Genomic DNA, 26,187 nt, shown 5'->3' on the forward strand with positions numbered 1-26,187 from the left:
AGCACTTAAATGTCTTTAGTTTTACTGGCAAACATAAGCACTGGCAAAGCTTTGTCTGATGACACAACCCCTCCTGATTGGCAGTTTCACCAATGTGAAAGACACAAGGGAGACTTCGAGGGTTATATAGCAGTACGGTGGATCCTGCCAAAAGTTACTACAATGTAAAAATGTTGCAAAATTATTCTGGCGTAAATCACCAAATGTTTTCATATACCTGCCTCAAGCACAATAATCCAATGTGAGCTGAACTTCAGAACAAGCAAACCGACTCACTCATCTGTAATAATAAGATATCATTTCAGCCAGCTGGTATTCCTATTGTGTTGATCTTACCTGGCATCATCATTTAGAAAACTGGGGCTTTACAATTCAGTGCTACCGCAGTACAGTACCTCGTTACAGATGTGGTAAAAACAACACCTTAATCTATGTTTCATTATGCTTACTTGGAGCTGCAAATAGATATAAAATAGTTTATGTTAGAAAAAGATAACAATATATTTTTAGAAAGCTATTCCCTAGCAATAAACATTTAGTTTGAGGATGAGAGGTTAGAAATGAGCTCTGTGAAAAGTGTTGTATATAAAGGATAAACTCTTCTAAAATGATGCATGATTGCCCTCCACTGGATGTCAGATGTATTTCCTTCGACTTAGAACTGTGTTTTCTTTCAGAATGAAGTGAATGCAATTAAATGGGACCCATCAGGAATGTTACTAGCATCATGTTCAGATGATATGACCTTAAAGGTAAATAGCTTAACAATTAAAGCAGAGAATAGAGACATATAAAAAAAAAGATGGAAAGCAGTTTGTGAATCTACAATGTATTAGCACAGAGAGATCTAGCCTCCGCACTGTTTCTGATTTCTACTTAATTCTGAACTATAATTTGTTGTCATGGTCTTGTATTCTTTACAAGATTTATTACATTTTATGGGTAGACTTTAAGAGAAGCCGGTATTTGTAAGAACCTAAAGGTGGGTAAAATGGCTGGATTCGTCAGGAAGAAATCTTTGGTGATTTTGTACTCCTTGTAGCTGACCTAAAGACGTTTAATGTCTGAACCTCATCTAATGGGAGCTAAGCTTTCTCCTTTGCAGGTAATGCCTCTCTTTTGGAATCAAAGTCCTCCTTCCCTCTTGCCTCCTCAGGTGTACCTCTTCCTGCTATGATGTATAGACTTCTATGTCTTATACTGTATAGTACTTAAAGTGATTTTAAGGCCTTAATGGTTTTTACCTTAATGCATTCTAAGCAGACTCCCCCCTCACCCCCCTTATACTTACCTGAGCTCAATGTCGATCCAGATATATGCATGAGAGCTGCAGCTCTCCCAACTCTGACCCACTTCACTGAGCAGAATGATACCATTGCCGCTGCTGTCAATCAAATCCAGCGACAAGTGACCAGGTGGCGGGGCCAAGCCCCACTGTCTGTGTCACTAGATGAAGCCAGGCTCAGAAGTGAGCCCGCAGGAGTGCCCCCATGGAAAACGGCTTTTCGTGGGGGTACTGGGTGGGGAGGAGCCAAGAGTGTTGGTGGGAGACCCAAGAAGAGGAGGATCGAGTCTGCTATGTGCAAAACCATTGATTAACAAAACTGTGTTTATAAGACAAGACAATGTGGTTGAATTACTAAAACTGGGGAGTGTAAAATCTGGTGCAGCTGTGCATGGTAGCCAATTAGCTTCTTATTTCCGCTTATACTGGTAAGCTTTGACACAAAAATCTGGAAGGTAATTTCTTTCAATTCAGAGTTGCACCAGATTTTGCACTCCCCAGTGTTAGTAAATCCACCCCAATGTGCTCTTTGTTAAAGTGTGCATAAAAACCAAGTGCCCATATGCATTTTGTATGGCAATATGTACTACTGGTACTAACAACAAAAGTGCCACTTCACTCCTCCAGCACAGTGGCATAGCATGGGGGAGCAGCCAGTGCAGTCAACCCAGGCACAATATATAAGGGGGCACAGGATAATAGAGAGCAGACTCACATATGACACATGACATGTCTCGTCCAGGCAGAGGGAGCCTGCTCTCACACTGGATGACAGAGAGTGGGCTCACACTAGAGTGAGGGGGTGGACTCACCATAGCCGTGTGCAGGGGGTTTGCCTGGGTTCACCCCCATCTCTTCGTCCATCTGTGTCACGGGGCTGGCAAGGTCTGCCTTCAAGCTTCTCCCCCAGTTGCAGTGTCCCTCTAGTGCCCCGCACACAGCATTCTGAGTTTTGTGGCCAGCTTCAACTGTGCAGTATCTCCCTGTGTAGCGTGTGGGCAGAGCAGAGGTGTAGCCGATCTCTCCCTCCTATACACTCACTGCACTGGCTGATCAAGCAGTCCACTTATTTCTCTTCCCAATCTTATGGGAGAATATAAGACTTATGACAACCTCTCACCATTGAAAATTAACTTTCAAACACTGCACAACAGCCAATCACCATGGGGCTATTTTCACCATTAAATGGACCTCTACCGCCTAAAAGTACATGGGAACCTCTCTGCCACCAATCCTCAGACACACTTTGGGGTTGATTTACTAAAGACAAACAGACTGTACATTTTGCAAGTGTAGTTGCACTCCACAGCTTAGTATATGAGGAGAAGCTCTGCTGATTTCCATCATCTAATCATCTGCAAGCAAAAATGCTTTTTTTTTTTTCATTCTATTCTTTGTAAAGTGAAGCCTTACCTAAGCTCTGGAGAAACTGTACTTTCTGAGTGCAACTGCACAGTCTATTTGCCTTCTCTCATCTTCTCAAACCTACTTGAGCACTAGAACATTCCCAAAACGGTCATCCTGCCAAAATTCTTACATCTGCTCCCAACCCTGCCTATCACTTCCCCACTTCTTTCATCAAATCAGCCAATTCTGAATTCTCTAAATTTGTCTGGACCCATAACAAATCTAGACTTAGTAGGGCTCTCCACTTCCTCCCTAAAGTTCTTGAGCTCTTTCTGACCTAGCAAAATAACATACAGCATACCACCTGGTTTACCATATTGATTGGTGTGGATACACACATCCCAAATACTGAGTGTCCCTGACACACTCTTATGCCTTTTGAATCACTTTGTGATGGGCACGGCCCACTTACACAGGTACTGTACTTACTCAAATGTTTACACCACTCTCACCCCAGAGATGTTTTAAAACCCCCTTTTTCTTTAACACTGGGACCACGATCTCCAGTTAACTCTCATACCTGGACAAGTGTGCAAGATCCTCTATTTCTTATGAAATCGTCTCTTAGCACCAAACAGGAAATAATTATAAAATTTGCACAAGATGGAACAAAACCCCTGTAGTTCTTCACAAGCTCTAGCCTGCTTCCTCTAAATTACACTGGAGATGCCATGGGGACTCAGTATCAGTGCTTCACATCTTTTGGTCCTGCCCTATAATAAGATCCCTTTTGATCAAAATCAGGAAACTCGCTTAATATGTGCTGACGGCTGAATCACAGGTTCTCCTGAAAGTTTACAAGAACTCAGTTATCCATTTTTATTGAACACTTCCAAATCCTCCATCCTTCTATTCTGGAAATCTTCTATCCCCCTCCATTCAGTTATAGATGCAAAGGGTGGAAGACTCCAGGTATCATTCCCTCTGCTCCAAATAGGGGGAGGCTTACAAAAAGACATGGTTTCACTGGATAAACTTCATATTCTCTTACACTGGCAAGGCTTTGCTCCTTGTTTGCAATAATCCCCTTATGCAGAGATTGGCTTCAGGGAGTCTGCTTCTTACCAGCACAGGGAACTAGACCACCAGCTGACTCCATCTTATGCCTTATTATGTTCTCACTGACTTCTGTTGTTCCAGCATCGTATGCTATCACTGTTCTACTATTTCCTTTTAACCACTTCAAGTCCGGACCCTTTTACCCCCTTCCTGGCCAGGCCAATTTTCAGCTTTCAGCGCTATCACACTTTGAATGACAATTGTGCGGTCATACAAGACTGTACCCATATGAATTTTTTAGCTTTTTTTGAGACAGATAAAGCTTTATTTTGGTGGTATTTATTCACCGCTGGGATTTTTATTTTTTTGCTATATATTTTTTGCTATATAAATGAAAGAGTCCAAAAATTTAAAAAAAAAAGTGTTTTTCTTATAAAATTTAGCAAATAAACAATATTTCATCATAAATCTTTGCCAACATTTATTCAGTTATCTTTTTATTAAAAAAACAAATAACCCAAATTAATTTATAACCAAAAATTATAATTTTTAATTTTTTTTTTTACATTTTTATTTTATTTTTTTATATTATTATGTTTTTTTTGTTTTTTTTTTTACATACTGTCACCCTAGCAGTACAGTGTCACCATGGTGACACTACTTGTGGGGGGTGATGAAGATTTTTTTTTTTCAAACTGATTGCTTTTAAACCCATAAAGGCTGTAAAAGCAATAATTTCTCCTCTCTGGCTGTGTTCTTGCAGCCATTGAGAAATACTGTGTGAGCTGTGATTGGTCACAGCTTGTCACGTGATACAAGGCTGTTTTGAATAGTCTTGTACCATATGGCCTCTGTGATCATTCACAGATTTCACACGTAGTAAGTAATGATGTCAGAAGTGACATCTTGCTTACTACTCTGCATGTGATCACTGATTGGCCAATCAGTGATCACATGATCGGGACCTCGCACAGAGGTCCCACACGACGATCGGTGTTCCACTGTCTCCAGAGGACACAGCGGGCACGGGTTCGCGGTGCTGCATGCTCCCAGAGAGCACACACAAGCAGGGGTCGGGGAGGCTGTTTATAAACAGCCACCCACCCATGCACTGCCACCCTCCGGCCGTTTATATACAATGGCCAGACAGGGAGGTGGTTAAAGTGACAATGTATTTTCTGTGTTTTTTTATAAACCCAATAAACAGAGAATTTTTTAAAAATGCCGCAATTATAAATACTGCAAAATTACTAAAACCCAATTATTGGAAACATAGGAAATATTCTTTTTCAGAGAAGGGCACACTAACTTTACACACGCATGAATAAAAACTGACATATTTAACCAGCATAAATAAAAGTTAAAGGTTATAGAAAACAAAATAAATAAAAGTTAGCACATTTAACCAAAATTGGAAACTGTGGTTTAATACTGAACACAAGAATGCTCACTTACATGTCTTTTAGGTGCCACTTTTATAATATTTAAACACATATTAATTTACTATAACAGTAAATATTTTCAACTGTAAATAAGAACAATGTGAAAAATCTTCATGTGATTTAATTTTATGGTTTCCTTGGAACAATACATTTGCTTAAGGCGTTTTCTGCAAAATGCTATTGCTAAATATATTCCTGTAGGAAATACAGAAGAGGCACATCAGACATACAGAAGTTAGATTTTTTTGTCATGCAAATACATGGTGCAAGTTTAAATAATACCTTGCTTTTTAAATACAGGGGTTGTTGATACATAGCATTTTGAATATACCTTTGACCAGTCTTTGAACAAAGGACCAGTAAACATGACATAGCAATAGGATTCCAAACAGTGACCAAGAATATGTGCAGTGAGCCCATCCTTAGACACTGTTTCTTACTTGCTCTTCTGTCTACTCTGGCTTGGGCTTGGACATTCAGGTTGTTAGGTACTGCGCATATTCTCCTCTTCTGTGAAGCTGCCTTTCCATAATTATAAAGGCCTGTGTAACCAAGCACGTGTGCACATCAGGACCACTGCTCTGTCCATGCAAGTCAATGAAAATGCAATAACAGCTAAAAAGGAGGTTAAATGCATCTGTTAATTAGCTCAGTGATATCAGAAGTGTCTTAATCACTTGAACCCATTAGGACAAACCAGCACACCCTCGGGTTGAAGTGGTTATACTTGGATGTTGCCTGCACCTGTAGGCATCATCCCAGTATCAACATTTTCAGCAAACAATAGGAATTGATGTAAAAGGGATTCAAGCAGCTATACAGCAGCTTGATCGCCTCTTCATGGCATGGAAGGGCCCTCCCTTGCCACCACCCATCGCCTTTAGAAGGCTCATGCGTACATTCGTATCCTCTGATAAAAGAAACTGGAAGCGATGATGATTTCTTCCAATATCAAATTGATGTTTATAAGACGATAGCAGCTTATACAACATCCGATTAAACTAATCTGTTTGCTTAGATGCTTTCAGGGCAGAGAGAGATTAATAAAGAGGATCTGTCATGATTATTGTTATCACAATATGTGTTGTTTATTCCTTGAGATAGCAATACAGTTGATCAAAAAAATTTAAAGGGACAGTGTAAAAAAAAGTTTAAAAAAAAAAAAATAATTAAAAAAAATTTAAAGCGCCCCTGTCCCCCTGTGCTAACACACAAATGCGAAACATTTTAGGTATCGTCGTGAACATCAGAGCGATAGCAATAATTCTAGCTCCAAAATTCCTTTGTACCTCTAAACTGGTAATCTGTAAAAGCATTTAATGTGTCAACTGTGAAGATGTTTAAGTACTGTAGCATGTCGCTGTTCCACGGGTATATGCAATTTTAAAGTGTGACATTAGGTATCTACTTGCTCGGTGTAACATCATGTTTTATATTTTACAGAAAATTAGGTATTCTATTGTGTTTGTGTGCATTACAATTCATTAAAGTGTATTATCTAAAAATTTGCTTTTTAAAAATGGCTTCTCAAATATCGTGTGACATAACAAATTGCAACAATCACCATTTTATTCTCCAGAGTTTCTGCTTTCAAAAAATATATAATGTGTGAAGGTTCTAAATAATCTTCTAGCAAAAAATACTGATTTTACATGTCAGAATTAGCTGGGGGTAAAGCAGTTACATTTATCTCAAATGTTAGAAGAATGCATCTGAAAGAAACATTTGCTGATTGACACAAGCCCTACAGCTGTCCATGAGGGCCTTAATCACAGATAGAGTCAACTCTCTCCTCATGTCAGCAAGGAGATATTACACCTTTCACCTTGTATCTGATGTATGTGTACAGCAGCTTTATAAAGGAGAACAGCTTGTGAAAGGGAGATTATCTGCAACAGCTTTAGTGGTACATTTTTCAATGAAATGTATTTGTGAAATCTATTCCAAATATTATTTTGTTATTTATGATTTGCTGTAGATCTGGAGTATGAAACAAGACATATGTGTACATGACCTGCAGGCCCACAACAAAGAAATCTACACAATTAAATGGAGTCCAACAGGCCCTAGCACCAGCAACCCAAACGCAAACATCATGCTTGCAAGGTAACTTAGAATTAGAATATTATATTTATATGTCACAAAGCAATAAGTACCTAAATGGGACAGATAGTAGTTTTGTACATTTATTATTATGGTCAGAACCATAAAAAAAATTTAAAACTGAGGTAAGTTAATTTAATATGAGCTATTTTGTGTGAATATTATTTATTTCTATCCAGCCATCAAATGGTGATCTATGCTACCTTCATTAGTCTCTCAACCTTCCACTTGTTAACAAATCCCAATATTTACAGAGATCAATAGATCAAGGTTTACATTTTCATACAGAACTGGATGTATCAGAATAACTTTTTACTTATCAGATAGGTCATTACAAAAATATATGAGAACAGCTGTGTCTGAAAGAAAGCTATTTTTGCCATACTGTCTTTTAAATTAAGACATAATGTTTTGGGAATGTTTTTTTTCAGGCAGTAAATGTTTAGTTGTAAATCTAAAAAAAAAAAAAAATATATATATATATATATATATATATATATATATATATATATATATGTATGTATATATATATATATATATATATATATATATATATATATATATGTGTGTGTGTAGTTACAAAAGATATTGTTAAAAAACATATAAATAAAAAAATATTAAAATGTACCAAAAAACATTATAATTTACATTTAATGTTTATAAAGAAAATATTCAATTAACTATATAAATTGTTTTAATACTCTTTCTTCTTGGTCATGGCTTTTATAGCCATATTTGTCAATTCTGTTTTATAGCCATATGAAAAAATATATTTAAAAAAATCAGTAACTTAGTTTTAGTAGCTGCCATTTGTTACTCAAATAAGGTTACAATTTTCTGCACAATTGTTAATATTCTCAGATTGACCTCAAATATTAGGACCAAACAGCAAAATTTTGCATTAGGGTTACATTCTGTACAATTTTATGCAAGGTTTAACTCAAATCAGGTTTTCTGGCAACATTTGACTAATCAGACCTAAATATGACACTATAAGGCTACGTTCACACTAGCGTTGTGTGCAGGCGGCAGAGAGGCGTTTGGGAAGCGTTTTTACCGCTTCCCAAACGCCTCTGCCAATTCTGCACATTACAGCACATGGTGCTGTTCTAACGGGAGCGTTTGCGTCGCGTCGCGTTGCGTCGCGGCAAAACGGGCGCCTCTGGTCGAGTCAGGAGGCGTTGAAGCCTCCTATTCTCGTCCATGGTGCCGCTCTGCAAACGCCCGGCCTGCGTTTGCGGTGCGGTTGCGACGCGGTTGCGGGGCGTTTGCGGAGCGGTAACACCACTCAAACTGCATTATAGGCGTTTGTGGGGTGTTAATAACGCTCAGCGTGTGTGGCGTTTGCGGCGTTTGCAGAGCGTTTGCCGAGCATTAAAAAACACTCCGCAAACGCCGGACCAACGCTTGCCAAACGCTATAGGGGCGTTTAGCAAGCGTTGGTAAAACAGCCAAGTGTGAACGAGCCCTTACACATGCATTTCCATCCTTGCATACACTTAACAAATATATATAGGCTTGCCGTACATTGTTATTTTTGATTGTTAAAATATGTAACAGTGTGCTGCCATGGTAACACTGTATACAAAAGAAAAATGTACTCTATATATATATATATATATATATATATATATATATATATATATATATAATAATTACAATCAGGAATAACCTGGGGTTCACGAGGGGAGCATAGTTAAGGATCTATTCTATTCAAGGGGCCCCATATTTGGCCAAAGTGTTGTGATTTGTCTCTAAGTTAATATTTCAGTTTATAGATAAGTACATTTGCATTCATCATCCTTTTTCCTTGGGGAAGCACTAAGCACTATTTAGGGAGCTGTACATCATCAAGAATACCTAATAGACAGGTTTTGGTACTATATTTATTTGGAGACCTTAATGTGAGATCTATAAAAGAATGACCCTCTTTCCAGAACTGATGAATTTAACAGCAAGAGTATAAGGAGTAAATACAGTAAATATATTTACACACACATCTAATATTACATACTTTAAATGGACAAATGGCATCTAGACGTGCACTCTGGAAAATTTCATTTTGTTTTGTTTCGGATACATTCATTAAGTTGATCATTTTGTTTATTCGTTTTTTCTTGTGTCATTTTGGTTCGTTTATTCATTCTTTATACTGGGTGGATTAGAAACGTTTTCTCATCCACTCGGTATAACTTCAGACTGATCCAAATTATTGGGAATAGCTGTGGTTGTTAAGGAGCGGGCGGTTACAATTGCAGGGATGAAACAGACCATTTAGCACTGGCAGTGGTGCTTAAAATGACCAGCTTTTATTTATTTAGGTAAAACTTTTATCCCAAAAGAAAGAAACTGTTGCTGTCACTCAGTGGCATAACTAGAACCGTCAAGACCTCAGTGCAAGAAATCATGGAGGGCCCCCCCTGACCGTTAGGGCCGTTTCCTCTGAACCAGGTGGCAGAATGCCAGGGCCCAGTCGCAAGTGCGACCATTGTGACACTGGTGTCAGTAGCTATTTTATTTATTTTTTACCATTTTTTTCTTTTTTTTTACAATATTATTTGTTTTATTATTTTTTACAGTTGCAGGTATTTGGTGAAATATCAGGGGTCTAAACAGACCTCTGATGTTCCACCTTTGGGAATGGGAAAGGAGATTAAGGACACAGCCCTCAATCTCATTCTCTGCATCTTCAGCAGCACAGAATGAATGGACAGAAATAGTTCTGTACAGAGCTGCATCTCCATTCATAAACTGAAGCATAGTAAACACAGTTTACTCTGTTTCAGTTGTGAATGGACAGAATCAGTGAACAGTACCGATCACTGACTGTTCATTGAGAAAAAGGAAGGGGCTGCTAAATGACACATTTACTGGCCCCTTTCCTACTCTCCTCCTGACAGATCCCCTGCAGCAGCCAACAGGGGAGGGGGGAGCCTGGCAGAGATTTGGGGGAGGGGGGCCTAGAAAGAGCACAGGGGCGGAGAGCGCAGAGGCCATGGAGCACAGGGGCTGGAGAGAATGCTGAGTCAGAGAACAGGGGGAGCTGGAGAGCACTGGGGGACTGAAGAGCACAGGGGCCAGAGGGCATGGGGGCTGCAGAGCATAGGGGACAGCAGAAAGAAGCTGGATAGGAAGAACAGTGGTGGCGTCTGCATACAGAAGAATAACTCCCTCCATGTTCCTCCTGCAGTGGCTGAATGCCTGTGGGAGGGAGAGGAGGAAGCGCTTGCATTCAGCAGCTAAAGGAGGAACATGGAGAGATTGATTCCTCTGTATGCAGTCATCTCTGCAGCTTCTCCACTCCAGGCATGCAGGGAGGCAGCACGGGCTCCCTACAGCATGGTGCTGGGTCGCAGTTATGACCCCTGTAGTTACACCCCTGCTGTAACTGCTTATAAACTGTTGTCTGGAGATTGGCTTCAACAATCCCCTCTGCCCAGATTAACAATGCTGCTGTCTGCTGTGCCCCTGGGCTCATTCATTCAGAACGAGGGCACTCTAATACAGGAGGTGTGTTACTGGCTAGATCACCAGGTGAAAACGGGGAAAAAGCCTAAGAAAAGAAACCCAATGCAGCCACCACATCTAATGACTGGTAAGCTGCAATATATTTTTTTTTTTGTTTTGGGTTTTTTAACTCTTTTCTGGGATCTTTTCTAATGTACCCCATACTCATTCCACTGGAGGACAACGTATCTATAAAGGGAGCTTTCCATTTTGATAAGTACCCTCCACTAATCCCCATATCCATTCTAGTGGGCAGGATATGAGGGGAAGCCCTCAACATAGGGACAAGTGCCTTGCAAAAGGGCAGGCTTACCGTGCCCCCTCCCCCCTTGCAAGGTATCCTCCCAATATTGAAGGCCTACTTTGGTTCAGAAAGGAGGGAAGCCACAGTCACTGTTCTCCCTTTCCTGGTCACCAAGGCCACATGCCTGGATAGGGGTCTGGTATGAATTTTAAGGGGAACACTGCTCCCCAAACATTCTAAAGATGGGTTTCAGTCGGTTTCTAACAGCTTAATAACATCTGCTGGTTGTTTACATTAAAGAACTGGCAGCCTTTTCAAGATCTGCTTTCATAGAAAAAACTTTCATTTCAATTTCATTTCAATATTTCAATGCATCTGTTGTGAAATGTGAAAATTATTTTTTTCTGCAATGCCTATAGATACAGAGGTCAGTAAGAGCTTGTTTTACAGTGTTTCTACTTCTTGTTCAGAATATGTAAATACATTAGTAAGCATAGTCCCTGCACAGATTTACTTTATAATCAGAACACATTAGTGAACCTGCCAAATTCGTTATGTAGTATATTTTAGTTATGTAGTATTGAAGATTTTTTTTATATAATACAAAATACAAAAGTTCCTGATTTTAGTTTTTTCTTCTTTTTCATGTCACAGTGCATCTTTTGATTCAACAGTCCGACTTTGGGATGTTGAGCGTGGTGTCTGTATCCATACATTAACCAAACATCAAGAACCAGTATATAGTGTAGCCTTTAGTCCCGATGGAAAGTATCTGGCTAGCGGGTCCTTTGACAAATGTGTCCATATATGGAACACTCAGGTAAGTCTACCAGTCAAATGTATTATTTTATATTATATATTAAATATATTATTATGGCTGGAGTTAAAAATTCACTTATGATATTTCTGCTTTTTTCTTCCAGAATGGCTCTCTAGTACACAGCTACAGGGGAACAGGAGGAATATTTGAAGTGTGTTGGAATGCCAGAGGTGACAAAGTAGGAGCAAGTGCCTCTGATGGATCAGTGAGTATCACTATAGATCTGATACCGTCAAATTTTGATGAAGCTTACACTATGCTCTGCTAATGTCAATCTAATATCATACCTGCCAACATTTAAAAATAACATATTAGGACAATTTGTTGTTGAATCGCTGTGCCCAAGCACATCAGCCACCATACTGTTGAAGAAATAGAATTTTCACTGCATCGTATTGCCTTTAATACTCTATAAATGAGTAGATGTCAAGCATAACAGAATTGAAACACAATACATAACCCATTTTTTTGTAAAATATAAAAGATGATGTTACACCAAGTAAACAGATACAAAACATGTCACACTTTAACCACTTGTCCTGCAGAGGATTTACCCCCCTTCCCGACCAGGCCTTTTTTTTACGGTATGGTGTGGCGCTGCGTTACTTTAACTGACAATTGCGCGGTCATGTAACGCTGCACCCAAATTAAATTTACGTCCTGCCTCTGCGATTTTTATTTTTTGCGCTATAAAGACTGACCAAAAAACAATATTTTGGACTTTTTGCTATTAAACATGTCCAGTAAAAAAATAAAAAAATCTAATTTCATCATATATTTAGGCCGAATAGTATTCTGCTACAAAAAAAAATCCTAATACGTGAAAATTTATTTTTATAGCGGGACTGCAGGACTGCGGGGGAACTGACTTATTTAACAGAAGCGGTTAAATTTGCGCATGCCCGTGCAACAGCGACAAACAGTGTACAGTTTACTATTCATGAGCAATGCTTTAAAAGTCTTTACAGATTACCACTTTAGATTTACAGAGGAAATCTAGTTCTTGAATTACTGCCCATGATCTGATGATCGTGGCAATACTTCACATGTGTGGGACAATTGCTGTTTGGATGCATGTGGGACTGACACATGCTTTCACCTTTGCATGGGAGTTCAAGGGGGGGCAGGGCACTTACATTTTTTTTTAAATTATTAATTTTTGTATTTTTACACTGTCACTTAAAAATTTTTTTATCACTTTTAATACTGTGACAGCACTGGACACATGACAGGTATTTTTATGGAGGGATCTGGCATGTATGAGACCTCAAATCCCTCCTGGGCACTTGAAAGTATTCAAAACACCAAAACCAATGGTTCTGAATGATTTTAGATTTTTAAAAATGGTGCTGAAAGTTTACAAATAAACAGGAAGTGATGACAGGTCATTGCTTTCAATTTACACTAAAGGAGAGCTAATCAAAGTCGATTCTGGCTTTGTTCAGCTGTCTGGCCAGCTGGCGAACGCGCTGGCTGGTCACTCGGGACTCCCAATGGGATGGGAGATCTTGAGAGAGTGGTGGGAGGCTAGTAGCCACTCCAATTGCTTATACAGGAGAGCCGACTGCCGACTCTAAAAACCGGTACCGGGGTAATGCCTACAGCTGCAGGAATCTCTCCGGTACAACCACGGAAAGTCCAGTTTGTCACTGGTCTGGAAGTGGTTAAATAAAATATTTGTTTTCTTTTTTTTTTTTTTTCAAACTTCCTTGCATCTACTACTAGTGATACTAATACTACTGATTTTCTGCAGGCTCTTTGCAACTATGTTCTTCCTGTCTACTTGCATGTCCCCCAATATTAGCTGCATGGTATTTCTCTGGCCAGGTTTTTTGATGGTAACAATATGGCCTATGCCAAAGAGTGTTGTCACCTAATAACAGGAAGTGCCTGTGTAGCCCTTTTTTTTGGGGGGTGCAGTATGACAAATGGCCCTCCACGAACTGGATATTGCACTAAACCTGTGGATAAATAAAATAACCATAACCTTCGCTAAGTAGTGCCTCCACGCAGGACAGAGAGGATTCTCTTCCTGGGAAATGAAGAGTAACCTGAAAATAACATTTGCCATAAGTGTATAGATGCACACATGTATGATAATACAAGCTTTATATAAGAAAATATTAATAATAGTATATACATCAAACATGCAAACAAGTATTATTAGCAGTGAGGCCCAACAAGGCTTTTCACCAGCAGAAACTGTGGTATGGCACCGGTACTCAGAGTTGCCTATCTTTTCTACGTGTTAGTCCCTAGTAGTTTCTAATCTGTCATACAACTGGACCTCTAATTACCAGAAGTGGCCATCAGATGCCTAACCTATCACTAGCCTGTGCTGGTTATTGAGCCCTAAACTAGCGATATATAAACTATATTGAAAAAAACAGGGCCACCTTCAAATAGCCAAAGAACGTTATAATGTAAAGAGTAATTGATGGGCTCTATATGCCAAAGTCCTAGCTGAACAGTTCATTATATCCATAATAGGCATATTAAGGGCTAAATCAGCTGGCTTCTGTGTGGACTTAGTGTAGTGCAGCACCTCAGTAGACAGAATGAGTATCTGTAGTAACACAAAAAGACACAAAAGGGTGCAATCTAAGTGCAGCACACTATGTCTTTATTAATAAAACATGTTTTCAAATATATAGGTCCTGTAATAAACCAAAGCTGTCATCAGATGACAGTGATGAACAAAACAATCAGAGTCCAGGCCAAGAAGGGAAGGGTATCCATCAGCATACATTGAATCCTTGACCTAGGAAAAAAATCTGATAGCAGGAGAACCCAGGTTGGGATGTCAGACACTGGGAGGCGGGAAAAGGATATAGCCATGTGGCCTCCCAGGATCTGATGTCATGATCTGGGTTCCCATGATGTCAGATTTTCTTTCTTGGTCAAGTATTGCATGTAGGCTGATGGACATAGCTATCTGGCACTGTGCATAAGAGATAATAACAATAAGGCAGAGATACTCTGTCTATCACAAGGATCCAGATACACACTTAAGAAGCAATGGAGAGCTGCAGTTAAAACTATTAGGACAAAGCAATAATTACATAACAGTCCTTTTTGGCCCTGGATTTAACAGCATAGACAGGACATGTGGCTGAGACTTTCTCTCTCTATGCTAATACATAATATATACATAAAACTTTGCAGCTAACAGTAGAGGGCAGCAGATGTCTCCAGCTGCCTAAGGACATTCACAGTGGGATCACCCTAAACTTTTTTAAAGTGTATCTATCCCAGAAATGAAAAAGTAATTTAGCAGTCTTTATATGTGACGGCTGCAATAGTTTTCTGTTTAAGGCTTTTTTCCACCTGGTGATTCTGCCAGTAACTCACTTGCAGTCCTAGAAAGGCAACGCTCACTCACCCTTCTGTATCAGGATTACAGAAACAAGATAGGACTATGGAACTCCTCCTTCTCTTGTATTGACTCTAATACAGAGGGTGCAGATTCATAGTTCTCAAACAACAATGTAATTGACATTAGCTAGCACAGACAGAGAACACAGGAAGTTAACAGCCAACAATATTTCTAGCAAGATATTTTTTTAACTTATCAAACAAATGCTGTATAACAAAGTGCTTTCCATCTTATATTTAAAAGGCCAAAATGGACCAAATAAGAGATGCTCATTGTCAGAGTTTACATACACTTTAATGAAAGGTGTAAATTAAAAAAAAACTTTTGAAATGTTTTTTTTAACATATTAAAGCTTATATGAGATTTTAGTGTTTGGAGTTAAAACTGTACATAGTATTAAATAATCCTGAATGTTCAGAATAAGCTATACTGTTTACATGAGAGTGCCTGCCATTATTAAGTTTATAATCACCACTTAAAATATCCAGGACACTTTACAACCCTAGGGCAAATGACTATCAGCCCTTAACCACATTTCTTATCCTCTGTAGTTGAAAAATGTGGTATATATATATATATCTGACTGTAATGGTTTTTTTAAGAAAGATGTCTCTGGGATCACTGTTTTTTGACATATCTCAAAAACAGTAGTCTACAGAAGCTCTTCATAATGCAGACACTGACAGTGATATTTCCAAAGTCAAGTGCTCTGGTTATGTAATGCCCTCATTAGGATTTGAAAACTTATATAAGAGTGCAGCATTGGCAAAATGTCCAGATCGTCAAACCATCATAAATATTTCAGGTAGTAAATATCACTTATACCAGTGCTGGTCATCTTGAAAATTATAGAGGGTCTTATTTCAAAAGGGCCACACAATAACTACGCTTTTTTGTGTATTGAGCTGCATTGCAACAAGTTAAGAAGCCTATTCAAAATTAATGGGCTCTAATGCACCTTAATGCCTGAAAACGTTTGCAGTGCACCGCAAAACACATATCTGAAAAGTTTCAGAAAGTGGGAGGAAATCAGACCTGCCATTGATGTCAGGTGCACTAATGGTAACTCCCAGCATTGACGTCAGTGGCTGCTATATAAACCAGTGTTGGTGTCAGTAAATGCAATAATAACACCCCCCCTCCTGCATTGATGTCGGTAGCAGCAATAGTAACCCCCCGCATTGATGTCAGTAGCAGCAATAGTAACCCCCGGCATTGATGTCAGTAGCAGCAATAGTAACCCCCCACACTGATGTCAGTAGCAGCAATAGTAACCCCCCACACTGATGTCAGTAGCAGCAACAATAACTTCCTCCCCCCAATGACGTCAGTGACCACAATAATAACCCCAGCATTGATGTCGGTGACCACAATAATAACTCCCCACATTTGTGTCAGAGTTTGCAATAATACCTCCCTTTATTGGTGTCAGAAACTGCAATAATCAACCCCATACTGGTGTCAGTGATCACAATATGGATGTTAATTAAATTTAATGCAACAGATAATTACTTCCAATGATGAGAAATAAGAGCCAATTCAAATAAGTGGAGAACATGTTTCTTTGTTACAATGCATCATCAGAGTAAAGGGGGAATTAAATTGTGAATGCCCAGGTCCACAAGATTTTTAGACTTTACACTTTTGGTCCATGCAACCAGAATTGAAATTCCTGATGGTTTCCCATGTGTGTTTACAGAGGTCAAGGAAAGAAACCTTACCAACAAATGTATGTGTTCAGGTCCTAAGAAGTTTTCTGGGAAGGCATATTAGAGTTGAGAAATCTAAGGCCCAGCTCACATTTGAATCTGTGCAGATTGGGGTGCAGCAACCTATACAGTATATCGCGATCTACCAGTAGATTGCGGCCAGGGCTTGCTGACCCATGATCCCAGAGCATCAGAGTGCAATGCAGAGGGACTACTTGTAAAGTTGGAGCTGTAGTAGGGAGCAAGAGCTGCATAGGCCAATGCCTCCTCTGTAGTGCTGACTCCTATCCCATGCAGAGTGATACCAACTGCACTACACCTCTTATCCCAGCTAGCTGTCTCCAGAGTGGTACCAGCAGCAGGAAAGAAGAGATCTTCAGGTCAGTGTGAAGCAATACACTGAGCATAATAGTATAGAGCTGCTTTTACACTAATGCACTGCGGTTTACCCACACCGCATGTGCAGTGCAGTGTACCTACAGCTTTCCTGCAGGTTTGCTGGGTTAACAGCACTTTGCCATAGACTTCTAATATATCCTGCAGGTTTGGTGCACTTTCTGAAAGCGCACCAAAACTCCCAAATGCAGGAGATTGGTGTTCTTTCAGAAAGTGCACCAAACCTGCAGGATATAATAGAATTCTATGGCAAAGTGCTGTTAACCCAGGAAAGTGGCAGATGCACTGGCCAGGGATGTACACATGTCTCAGCTGCAGCAGGAGTTATATGCCCTGTCATGGTTGGTATATATAGACCCTTCCAAGCATGAACCATGCAAGTGAATGAGGCCGCTCTGCAAGTGCCCTCCAGCCTTATGCAGTACAGCAATCAAGGGGTTAAAGCAGACAGGATTGTGCTGCTTTCTCACCACCTGCTTTAACCCCTTGGACCTCATAGAAGCATGCAGCTGTGGGACGCTTGCAGAGTGGCCCCATTTACTTAAATGGGGTGCGATTGGCAAGCGGTAGCACCCACTAAAAGCAACAGGGGGTCTATTCCTGCTACGGCATGTGTACACCTTTGATTGCTGCCTCAGCAGCTAATGGGGGTAGGGTTTGGGGGCAGTAAAAATGCAGCTCCCCCAACTTTACATGTGAACGAGCCCTAAGGGTGCCGCTACCGAATGCAACTAAGGGCTCACTCACAAGTGCAGCAGGTACTGCTGCTCCTCTCAAAAGCAATCCAAGTGCATTTGACAGGTAGTGAAGAGGCAATTTAAACCCAAGATTGCCCTGCAATGCCCGTGATTGTGATACGGTAGTACAGGTTTGAATCAGGTATGAGGAGGCGACACTAGGAGACACTGTGCCCAGTTATCTTTGACTTCTCCTATGTTGTTCAGGTAGATCTCCATCTCTTTAAGGTTGCCTACCCCTGGTTTAGATAATACATGCAATTACCATCAGTACCTCTGTTCATATCCTAAAAGCATTTTTTCTGCATTTTGTTAAACATGCATCTTCTGCATCAGTGAATGGAACAGCATTTTAATAGACCCTGTCACTATTTTAAAATATCCAAACAAACCAAAACCATTCCTGCAAAGAAAAGGGTTAATTCTTACACCTTCTACCACCCGTATCTCCTGCCATCAGGACCTATGTTGGCTGAAACATCTCCAGCATCCAGCACACTTGGTGTGTCAGATGTCTGGCCTCTGCTGCATATGTGGTTCCCTCCTCTGGTTCCAACATCACTACTCACAGGGATTGATTTACTAAAACTGTCGAGTGTAAGATCTGGCACAGCTCTACATAGAAACAAATCACCTTCCAGGTTATTTTGTCAAAGCTTAATTGAGCAAACTGAAGTTAGAAGCTGACTGGCTCCCATGCACAGCTGCACCAAATTTTGCACTCTCCAGTTTTAGGAAATTAGCCCCACAGTTTCTTCTCAGCTCTGCAGGAAGGAACAGCAAACATGTAGGACCATGCATTCAACACTCCTGGACTTTTAAGATTTGTTAATTTTTTATGTCATCATATCTGTCGATACACAGCCAAGACTTTTTTTGTTTGGGCAATAGTTTAACCTCCCTAGTGGTCTGATTATGTCCATATTTCTGTGCTCATAGCGGTACATTTTTTTGCATGGAAATATGTATTTTTTTTATTGTAGGCCTGTCATTTTTAGGAATAACTCACTGAAATCGCAAAATCGTTTTCAGTGTCTGATGACGAATTTCCCCACGAATCATTATCACTCAATTCTGCAAGTGGTTCTAATTTACTATCGCTGTTCTATAGCTGGTTTAAAACTGATTTTGACGTAAAGGGACGCTTTTTGGACGCCATGGACATTTCTCAGTTTCAAGGCAGAAAGAACAGTAAAAATGCAGGCAGGGCGCAGGACAAAGCACTAGAGACAAATGTATGTGAAATGGTTTGATACAGGAATGTTTTACTATGTGATTTTAGTGTATTTAGTGAATGTCACAATATGTCATTTTCAAATTTCCCACCGTTCCGTCCCCCGTACGTCCCGTCGCTCGCAGGGGACGGAACCCAGATGACAGATGCCGGCATCAGCCGGATTACATTGCTGGGGACACTGCAGGAGGGACATCGCGGGAGCGAAGGACAAGGTAAGTGACCAAGAGATCCCGGAGCAGTGCGGCATGGTATTCCCGAGTGTAGCTCGGGGTTACTGCTTTTGGTACTGAAACTTTACCCCGAGCTACACTTGGGAATACCGCCAGGGGGGTTAACTACAAGTCCTAAAAGGTTCTTGTATATGGGTCTTTTGATTTTTCCACCACTGCACCACCTTTATTGCTTCATTTTCTCTGTCCCAACAACCCAGTGAAAACTCAGACTGGAAATTAGACTTTTCAAAGAGAGGGTAGTTCTTGGATGGATACAATGACATCATCCCTTCTTTTCCAAATACCTGGACCTATTTTCTTTCTGAGGTATTCAACAGTATTGCAGCCAATAGGAAATTAATTAAAAAAAAGTAAAAGTAAGTAAAGAGAGTTTCACAGCTGCTATAGGGACCATTGAAGAGCTGTGAAAATGAATCAATAAAGAGATGTAAGGGTTAGCTTCAGACAAAGGGCTAGTGAGGAGCCAGTCCCACAGCTGACCAGAGTGGCAGGAGAGTAAAAGGAAGGTAAGTATATACTGCTGGGAAGGTGGTAGTCGTGTGATCCATTGCGTTTTCCTGCATTGACAAAGCATATGCTATATATAAGGGCATCAGTTATTTACATTTTGCTTAAGTTGAGGCATGAAGAGCTGTTTGTCTTGGTGACTCGTTTTTTTTAATTACTGTGGTGTATCCAAAGGCAACTGAGACCCTTTATATAATCTAAGCTCTTATTATATCTTCAAGTATCTGTATACCTTAAGCAAAAATCTTCATCAAGGATGTCACTAGACTAGAAAAGAAACAAGATATCCTGAACATATATAGAAGCAGGGCATACTAATTACCTGATATATATGCTACAATAATTGTTACTTCGCTGCATATTTACTAATGCTATCGCACAAATGGCTTCTTTTCAGCTCTTCTAACTTATGATCTTTGCCTCCAGGTCTGTGTTCTCGATCTGAGGAAGTGAAACCAGCTGTCCTGTTTTATTGCTCAAATGGACCAGCAGCGAATGTGCACTGTCTGAAATCACAGTCTCTGACATTTTGTACAAACCTGAGAAAACCAGGAAATGAAGCAAGACAGAACTGCCCTCAATGCAGAACATTTCAGGATATATGTAGATCATCACAGACCCATTCCCCTAGACATCCTCCTGGAGTGGGTGTTTGTCCAGCTGGTCTTACTGGATTTTCGACTCCAAAGTAGCAGGCCAATTTTTGGATTCCCAGACATGTTGTTGTTGGTTAGGCTCAAAACAGCAGTGCCAAAACAAGAATTTAAACCCAACACAAGTCACGAAAGAAAGAAAAGTAAAGGCTCTGATGAACCAAAAGGGAAAATACTTAAAATGATTTTATTTTTTTCTTCAACCTCTAATTGGGTCACTGCAGTTTTCCCAAAGGACCTACAAAGACCAGTTTTTAACAACGAATCAATGTGACTTTGTATGACAAACTTTCTATTTTCTAGACTACTTTTTTTGCTTTGATTACCCATTCAGTGGTTTTCTATCAGCTCAGACTAGTGGATGAGGGACAATCACAGGGTTATGTACGGAACTAATGTTGCTTTTATTTGAGCTCCCTCCCCCCTCCTGAAGATGAGTGTGACCTGCTGGCTAGTTACACACTTGAAGAATTGCTTAGTTTTGGTCTTTGCAAAAATTAGTCTCTGGTCATTCTCTTGGCTCTTACATTGATAGGCTCTTAACGAGTTCTCCGTTGCATTTTCCTAGCAATGGACTAACCTGTACTGAGGTATCTCTCCCTCCACAGCTTAGCTTATAAGGGCACTTTTCATGACACGGTGCAACATGCTTTTTATAAGAATGAGATGCCGGTAAAGCTTTTTACTAGAAGAAAGATGAACTTTTAAAGAGAAAGAACCCACTGTATTTTTGAAAAAGAAAAACAAATATTTTTTATGTTAAAAATCTTAATTCTAAAAATGAAAAAATGCAAATGTTGGGGTTGTCTAAGTCATACAAAAAAGTAAAACTTTCAAGGTATATTAAAGACTTGGTACATTTTTTTGATTTTGAGTTTCCTTCTTAATTCTATGTTCATGCTTAAGTGCATTCAGTGGAATATATATTTTGTACCACTCACATAATATAGTCAAGTTAGCTGTGTTATGGATGAACTGGAGCTTACAAAATTAATTACAAACTATCAGTGTGTCAGATCTTGAGGACTTTTGGAAGTTTTTGTTGTAGTACTTGGGTTTGATCCCATGAATCTAAGATAAAGGGTACCAGAACTTTGAGCTCTTAATTCAATGATCAAATCTCACTGGGGCCTGCAGCTGTGTTGCCTGACACTGTTCAACCTAAATGTGATTTTCGGAACACGCGCACACACAATTAAAATGAATGGAAAAAAGCATTTTTACTTAAAGGTGAACTAAACTCTCTCAACCAACATTACCTATTTTAATCTTTATGCTGCTAGCAATAGTAAAGAGATAGGAGGGTATATTTACTTTGTTGAAACTTTTTTTTTCTTTTTTACATTTCTTCATTTCATTCTTTGTTTTTGACCTGGGCCAAAATGATTTCATGCACCCCAGGATTCTTCATGGGCATTTATTATTTTCTCTTATCTAGAAGGGGCTTTCTCGGCTAAGCACCCTGCCCCCTGCCTGTATGCTTGAGCTAAGGTCAGATGGATTCCAGGAATAAATGCTAAATTAATCTTCTGCCCTTACTCAAGATGGTCCTGGCTAGAAATGCTAGAAGCTGTTTTTCCAAAGTGATTTCTCAACAAAATAAAGCATGGAGACATGGATGAATGGGTGTTTGCTTTGAACATTAAAAATTAATTAAATAGCATTTTCAGTTTATGATGCTCAGATACAGTTTAGTTTGGCTTTAAATTAATTACAGATAATGGAATACATAAATCGCAGTCTCAGGTACTACCCAATCCCTTCTTCCGCAGTGCTGACCTCCAGTCAACGTGCACTACAAGCGACTAAGTTTCCGTGGTCAGAACGACATTCCTCTCATTACAGAGCCCTCCAGACACGCTTTTGAGCCTCATTTTATAGGTTTAAAGCAACAACTCAACAATAGAATGTGACTACCAAATTATGAGAGACTCTAGCTCCTCTCTATACCACTATTCTATGTGGTCAGCTGCTAAATTTGTTTCTCTTAATTCTATTCCTAGTTACAGCTTGATTCAAAAAATAGATATTAATCTAATATTGTGTGAGTGAAACGTTAATTAACTTAAATAAATGTATGGAAACATTGATGTCTTCATACTGATTCTTGAGATTTTTAAGGTATATTTATATTCAAAGCTGTTTTGTTGTTTTGGATATACAATAGTAGGAAAGGGTCCGTTTTGTTTTTCTTTCTTTTTTTTCTTTTGATTGGAGGACTTCTTTTCATAGACACACAGCAGGAAATAAGTGGAATCACTGCAACTCTGTCACCTGAACAGTTTCTGTTGGAAGATATTTGTGATGTCCCATAACTTGTCCTAGTGACAATGATCATCAAAGTGGGTGAAAGTCCAACACAACAATGCTAAAACATTCCAGAAATATGCTGCTTATACTTTTTGTGAATCATATGCATTCACAAGACAATATAAAAACAAATTACATAAACACATTCTAATTACTATACTATACAATGCTTAATAATGCCCAGCAATGCTAATTAAATATTCAAAAACAAGTAATAACTATAAATAAATATTTCTAAAAATTCCTGGTAATGAGTGCCTTACTCACATAGCTTTTGACAGTGATAGATCCTCACATTTGGGTTCATAGAAAGGTATTTGTTAGATAGATCTTAGTACTGAGCATTCTGTTTTTACAAACACAGACCAGATGAACATAATGGAACAATTGGCTGTCTTACAAAAAGACAAAGCTTATGGCCAAATTTACATGATATATTGTTCTAAAACAACTACAGTGTGTGTGGTACACAATCTTACCAAGTAATATACCAGATAAGTGCAAGGGGTCTGTGCATTTTATGGTTCAACAAAGTGCTTAATACAGACAAAACAGAACCTAGCATGGCCAAATAATCCAAAAGGAGCACTGCAGTGGGGAGTAAGTGATACCTTGCTCCATTTTCATTGAGATTTGAACACTGTGTGCCAGTAAATACAGTACATATGACTTCTGTTTTAAATGTGATTAAAATGTATAGTGTCAATTCAGTGATCCAGTTGGAATTTTTTGGCCTATTGTCCAAGGCTGGCACAGAAGTGCACAGAGCGACTCCACGTCCCTGGAGCCCAACCTGCAGCCCAAGGGCCGCATCCAACACTTTGGCACCTTTTGTACGGCCCTTGAAGCCCTGCAGAAACTCATATGTGTTCCCCTATTTCCTTTCCTGGTTGTAGAAGTGATCTCTAGTTTCATGTAATGTCTATGTTTCCTGAAGCTTTTCCCTGGTCTCTAACATCTCCTATAATATTTCCACACTCTGACCATCTCTTGCCTCATGCCCATAGTCTTTAACCATCTCCTGCTGTGTCTGCTGTCTGTGACTTGGAATATTATGTAGGGCTCTTTGGCAATGTCAGGGGCTGCATTTAGGGTGTCCTGTAATATCATGTTATGACATAAGCCAGAGGCACAAGGTAATGTTCCTTTGGATTTACAACACTTGATCTGATAGCATGTCTGGCTAAATATAATATACTAAATTTTATATATATATATATATATATATATATATATATACAATGTCTGCTGTGTGTGCATAGGCAAGAAGCTAAGGCAAGTAAGCATGAGCATCAGAGTGACACATCTGAAACACAAAGGTAGCAACATTTGTTCGGGTATGTACCTAGATTTTAGCGTGTGTCTAAAATTCTAAAAGTGTCAGGATTTTGAAAAAAACATGGTAGACATCTGAATGGTATAAAGCACTTCTAAATAAAAGTGATGCCTAACACATGGTAGGGGGGCATGTTTGTATTACAATATTTGACAGGTTTATCAAAAACACCACTGGAAAATATCTAGTGCAAGCGTTGTATCAGAGATGTCAGCTCTGTAAGTTCCTTACAGAGGGATACACGGCTGTTATGTGACAGTGTTGGGAACTGGTGATTGTCTGTAATTCTGAGCACTGCATCATGACAGCCAGTCACCCATATTTGCGCCGCAAGAGGAGTATAAATTAGTGAGGGGGTAAGCTTTAGGCCTCATGAACATGGGAACATGAGGCTTTACAATGTAATAAGTATTTCTGTACCTGGGAGATAAAGTTGAAGTATATGGTCATTCATAGTAATGAAGAACTATACATTATCTGCATACACACACAAGCCATGTGCAGGGATTTACGCCCATGCCTGTGTGCAAGTTCATGCAAGTATGGTGTATACCTGGATACAGCCACTCCTTACTATTTGTGGCTGTGTGCTGCAGCTGTGTTTCCCGGGTGTGGAAATACACTCGCAGTTTACATTGTATGACTTTATGCATTTGTGTACACAAAGCCTTAAAGAAACTTTTGTCACTTTACCTCAAATAACCACCTGCTTTCCAGTTGACTGTTGTGATGGCCATACATTTAGTAATCTTTCCACTAATTGTCAAGCAAACAATAAAAAGGTATGGTCCATAGCAATCTACAAACCATGGTTTCACCTGTTTCACAATTCCAGCAGCCAAAGATTACAAATGTGATGGATTGATTAAATTGATGGAAATCACCCCAATTGTCAGGGCCGTAGATATAGGGGAACCATTAGTCCTCCTGTACATAGCAAAGGCCACAAAGGGGGCCCAGGCAGCTAGGTGAATCGGATGTGGGCAGGGAGGGTGATCAGAACAGTGTGGGGAGCAATTACTGGAACCAATCCCCTGTATGGTTCTCTCTTCAGCAACTGAAATCTGGCTTCTTCTCATCTCCCTCCTGCTGGCTTTCAGCTGCTGTAGAGAAAGCCATACAGGGGATTGGTTCCAGTATTTTCCCCCTGACACACTCATGACCATCCTTGTACACCATAAATTTCCCCCTGCTGGCCAGGCCCTCCTGTGTGCCCCCACCCTTCAGTGCTGCTGGCTTCCCTCCTCTGCTTCCCACCAGCAGCTGCAAGCACACAATAGGATCCTTGAAGATGGAGAGTGGGGGAAGGGTCCAGGAAATATGTCATATTTACCAGCCCCTTCCTTTCCTGAATGAACACAATGAATGATCGGAACCGATTACTCACTGTCTCAATGCATCACTGAAGCATAGTAATCAGTGTTTTGGGGGGGTGGTTTCTAACAGCAGCCCTGCCAATGGATGTTAAAAGGCATGTTGGATGTTGTTGAAAATGAGTAAACAATTGATGTGCACCATTTAATTATGCACTACAATCTATAGATTCTACAGAGGATGGAGAGAAAACTGATGTCCCATATATACGGGTAATATTAGCCAGACTTGTTTAAAGTAGAATTATATTGTATATCCTCAAGTTTAATAAAATACCAACTGCTTGCTGTGTTTTTTTCAGAAGAGAATGTTTAAAATGTACCTTTTATCACAAAGATTCTTTCACACAGGTTCAGGTAGAGAACATTATAGCCATGAATACATGGATAATTCATGCAATGCAGCTGGTATAGATATATAACATAATGCTGTTTAGTATAAAGTACTTTAAAACCCAAACTTTAGTCTTCCTAAAGTTCAGCTCACCAGCCACTTTATTAGGTACACCTGTT

The 26,187-nt window shown here is 39.6% G+C and overlaps 1 protein-coding gene across 2 annotated transcripts in view; it reads left to right on the plus strand.

Moving 5' to 3' along the window:
* The window catches only part of LOC149459998 (F-box-like/WD repeat-containing protein TBL1X), a 381,219-nt gene extending 359,696 nt beyond the window's left edge, over nucleotides 1-21,523 (plus strand). For both annotated transcript variants that reach the window (XM_089680283.1, XM_089680284.1), the window contains 5 exons: nucleotides 678-752; nucleotides 7,112-7,239; nucleotides 11,642-11,807; nucleotides 11,911-12,012; nucleotides 20,429-21,523. In XM_089680283.1, the coding sequence (XP_089536409.1) occupies nucleotides 678-752; nucleotides 7,112-7,239; nucleotides 11,642-11,807; nucleotides 11,911-12,012; nucleotides 20,429-20,455 (498 nt within the window). In that variant the 3' untranslated portion in view covers nucleotides 20,456-21,523. The remainder of the gene's footprint in view (nucleotides 1-677; nucleotides 753-7,111; nucleotides 7,240-11,641; nucleotides 11,808-11,910; nucleotides 12,013-20,428) is intronic.
* Nucleotides 21,524-26,187: the final 4,664 nt, after the last annotated feature.

This window comes from Staurois parvus, unplaced genomic scaffold, assembly GCF_062004578.1.
Source record: "Staurois parvus isolate SC_StPar_1 unplaced genomic scaffold, SC_StPar_1.0 ptg000238l, whole genome shotgun sequence".
Lineage (NCBI taxonomy): Eukaryota > Metazoa > Chordata > Amphibia > Anura > Ranidae > Staurois > Staurois parvus.